This window comes from Macrosteles quadrilineatus, unplaced genomic scaffold, assembly GCF_028750875.1.
Source record: "Macrosteles quadrilineatus isolate MER2022 unplaced genomic scaffold, UCM_ALF_1.0 Scaffold_8__2_contigs__length_117827958, whole genome shotgun sequence".
NCBI classification, from domain to species: Eukaryota; Metazoa; Arthropoda; class Insecta; order Hemiptera; family Cicadellidae; genus Macrosteles; species Macrosteles quadrilineatus.
In genome coordinates, this window is record NW_026542601.1 from 14,385,947 (window position 1) to 14,389,538 (window position 3,592).

Below are 3,592 nucleotides of genomic sequence, written 5' to 3' on the forward strand. Positions count from 1 at the left end.
CTCTAGCAGGTTGTAGCTGGTTTTCAGTTTTGGACTTGGAGGCAGCGTATCTCCAACTTCCTGTGGCGGAGGAGTCCCAACCACTCTTGACTCTAACTACGCACAAAGGCTTAGTGCGTTTGCGACGTCTGCCGTATGGTTTGTCTTCGGCTCCGGCTCTCTTTCAAGCGGCCATGGACAAAATTATTGGTGGCCTACCTGGGTCAGTGGCATATTTGGATGACGTACTGGTGGGTGGATCTTCGCAAGAGGAAGCGTTGTCACGCTTGGAGAGTGTTCTTCAACGTCTTCAAAGTTATGGAGTCAAGGTAAATGATTCTAAATGTAAATTCTTACAGCCGTCAGTACAGTACCTAGGCTACTGTTTGTCGTCCAAAGGGATCAGCCCGCAGGAGGGTATTTTGGAGGCGATTCGGAATGAACCCGAGCCAACTTCAAAGGAAGAGTTAAGAGCCTATGTAGGCCTTATAAATTATTATGGGAAGTTTATTTGCAATCTTTCAGACAAACTTAGCTGTTTTTACGATCTACTTCGTAAGGATGCACCGTGGGTATGGTCATCCCAATTTTTATGTTTGAAGTAAATACATAAATTGATAGGTAAATTAGTTTAATCAAATAGAACTGAACTTATTCATGAGTCAAAAACTAGAAACAAAAACAATAACAAAAACAAGTTAAAAGTCAGCTGCAATTTAAACAATGTTAAAACATATCACTTCTTCCCACCAAGTTTAGGCTTCTTCAATTAACCTCCTCTGTGGCCTGAAGGTCCTTGTTGATCTTCGCAGCTGAGGAGGTACATTCGGGTGTGGTAAAGCTTCTGCAGGGGATGTTCTAGGTCGTAGCTGAGGAGTGGAATTCGGATGTTGTGAAGCTACTGTAGGGAATGTTGAAGGGCTAGGGAATACAGCTGGTGATCCATGGTTTTCCGAATTCCGAACATGTACTTCTGCATTTCGTACTTGGAAATCTGAAGAAGACAGTAGCTGTGGTAATTGTTTAATGCAGGGGTCGTCTTCCTCTTCCGATTCATTGTCTTGGTAAAATTTCCGCATTTGACTTGTATGTCTTTTAGTGTGTCCATTAGAATCAATCAACCATGTGTTCCTACCTAACTGTCTAAGTATGGTTCCTATTTTCCATTTTACTTTCCCTTCAACAAAAGTACGAATGTACACTTTACTCCCAATAGAAAAGCCTCTGGTTTTCTTATATCGCAGCACTTCAGAAGGTTCATCTCTTGAGTTTATCTCTTGTGAAGGTTTGATAAAATCTAATTTAGTTCGCAGATTACGACCCAAGAACAAAGATGCAGGTGTTTGTCCAGTTGCAGTGTGAGGTGTAGCTCGATAGCGAAATAAATATGTCCTCAAGTTGTCTGTGAACAAGCTAGGCTCTTTATTGTACTGTAATTTGTTCATAGCTCTTTTAAAGGTATCTACATTTTTCTCCACTTGTCCATTTGAACTTGGGTGAGCTACTGGAGTCGTAATATGTTTGATATTATTACGCAAGCAGAAATCTTTAAAACCTTGCGAAGTAAATGAAGTTCCGTTGTCTGAGACGATTGTTCTAGGTATTCCATATTTACACAACAAATTCTTGAGCGCTTCTACTGTCCTTTCTGTGGTAATAGAGGACATAGGTACTATTTCTGGCCATTTCGAGAAAGCGTCAATTACTAAGAGAAACATTTGTCCGTAAAATGGTCCAGCAAAATCTAAATGGATTCGACTCCAAGGTTCACTTTCTTTAGGCCAGTTGAATAGATGTTTTTTACTTGGTAAATCTTTTGCAAACAAGTTACATTCACGGCAACGGTGACAAGTCTGTTCAATTAGAGCATCCATACCTGGCCACCACACATGACCCCGAGCCTCTGACTTCATTCTGACCATGCCATTGTGAGATTCATGTAAGTAGTTCATGATGTAAGTTCGGTATTTAGGTGGAATAACAGTTCTTATTCCCCACAGAAGACAGTTATTATGTAGAGTCAGTGCATCTTTCTTAGAAAAATAAGGCTTCAAGTTCTCCTCTGGACACTTATTAGGCCAACCAACTTTTACATAGTGCATCACCTTCTTCAAAACAGGGTCCTTAACCGACTCCTCAGCGATTTCAGTACAAGTAATAGGAATCTCGGACTGCACTTCTGTTTGAATTGTCGCTACTATTGTATGGTGTCCCTCATCATTGGAATCAAAAGAGTTAGGTTGAAATGACGGTAATCTACTCAAACCATAGACATTATAATGAATTAGCCTGTAGAATTGAATAAACTATCTTGCACTCCAAGTTTTCCATAAAATCATCCTCGTCGCCAGTTTTATGTTTGAAGTAAATACATAAATTGATAGGTAAATTAGTTTAATCAAATAGAACTGAACTTATTCATGAGTCAAAAACTAGAAACAAAAACAATAACAAAAACAAGTTAAAAGTCAGCTGCAATTTAAACAATGTTAAAACATATCACCAATGTTCTTCTGTTTTTCAAGAAAGTAAGACATGGGTATTGTCTTCAGATGTCTTAGTTCATTACGATGTAAATAGACCATTAGTTTTGACTTGTGACGCAAGTCCACGAGGTGTTGGTGCCGTGCTTTCACACCTAATTGATGGAGTAGAGAGGCCTATTGCCTTCGCATCGAAATCCTTGAGTGCTAGTGAAAGGGATCAGTTCCGTTGTGAAGCTAGTATTTTACTAAAGAAAATTCCTACTCCTAAACCTAATCTTAGTAAAGAGGAAACCAAAGCAGTATCAGTCCTTGGGAAAGACGGTACTGTAAAGATTTTGCCCGCGGATAAAGGGAATGCCACGGTAGTTCTTGATACTGTGACATACGAAGAAAAAATGTTAGAAACTTTGCAATCTGGCCAATACACCCAATTGAAAAAAGACCCCACAGAAACTTTCGAGCGTAAAATCGCTAGTACTCTAAGAAAACACAAAAAGTTTTTTAGCGACAAACAAAGGACTCGGTTGACACCACACCATTCCAAAATTCCACACATGTACGGGTTACCTAAGATCCACAAACCTAACGTTCCTCTGAGACCAATAGTTAGCTCCCGTGATTCTGCTTGTAGGGAATTGTCTAAAGTCCTTCTGGACATTTTAAAGCCTTTAGTAGGAAACACTGATTCGTTTATCAAAAACTCCAAAGATTTTGTAGAAAAGTCTAAATCTATCGTACTGGCTGATACTGACAAGCTGGTCAGCTTCGATGTTGAAAGTCTGTTTACGAATGTCCCCGTTTCGGAAACCCTAAAAATAATTGAGACCCGTCTCACAAACGACGATACTTTAGCAAACAGAACTAAACTCCCTGTTAACGTCATAATGGAACTTTTGGAGTTGTGTACTCAATGTAACTATTTCCAATTAGAGGGTAAATTATACCGTCAAGATGAGGGTATGGCCATGGGGTCACCATTGTCACCTATCTTTGCCAACATCTTTATGGAGGAGTTTGAGCAAAAAGCTTTGGCTTCAGCTCGGCTCAAACCGAGGATATGGTGGAGATATGTCGATGACACTTTCGTGGTTTTCCCTCATGGAGATGATAAATTGAATGAGTTTTTA

The 3,592-nt window shown here is 39.8% G+C and overlaps 1 protein-coding gene across 1 annotated transcript; it reads right to left on the bottom strand.

Annotated features, from left to right (window-relative positions):
- Window positions 1–734: 734 nt before the first annotated feature.
- LOC129000201 (uncharacterized protein K02A2.6-like) lies at window positions 735–1,931 on the bottom strand. The gene has a single exon (XM_054427156.1). The coding sequence runs from the start codon at window positions 1,929–1,931 to the stop codon at window positions 735–737; it is 1,197 nt and encodes a 398-aa protein (XP_054283131.1).
- Between the last annotated feature and the right edge of the window lie 1,661 nt (window positions 1,932–3,592).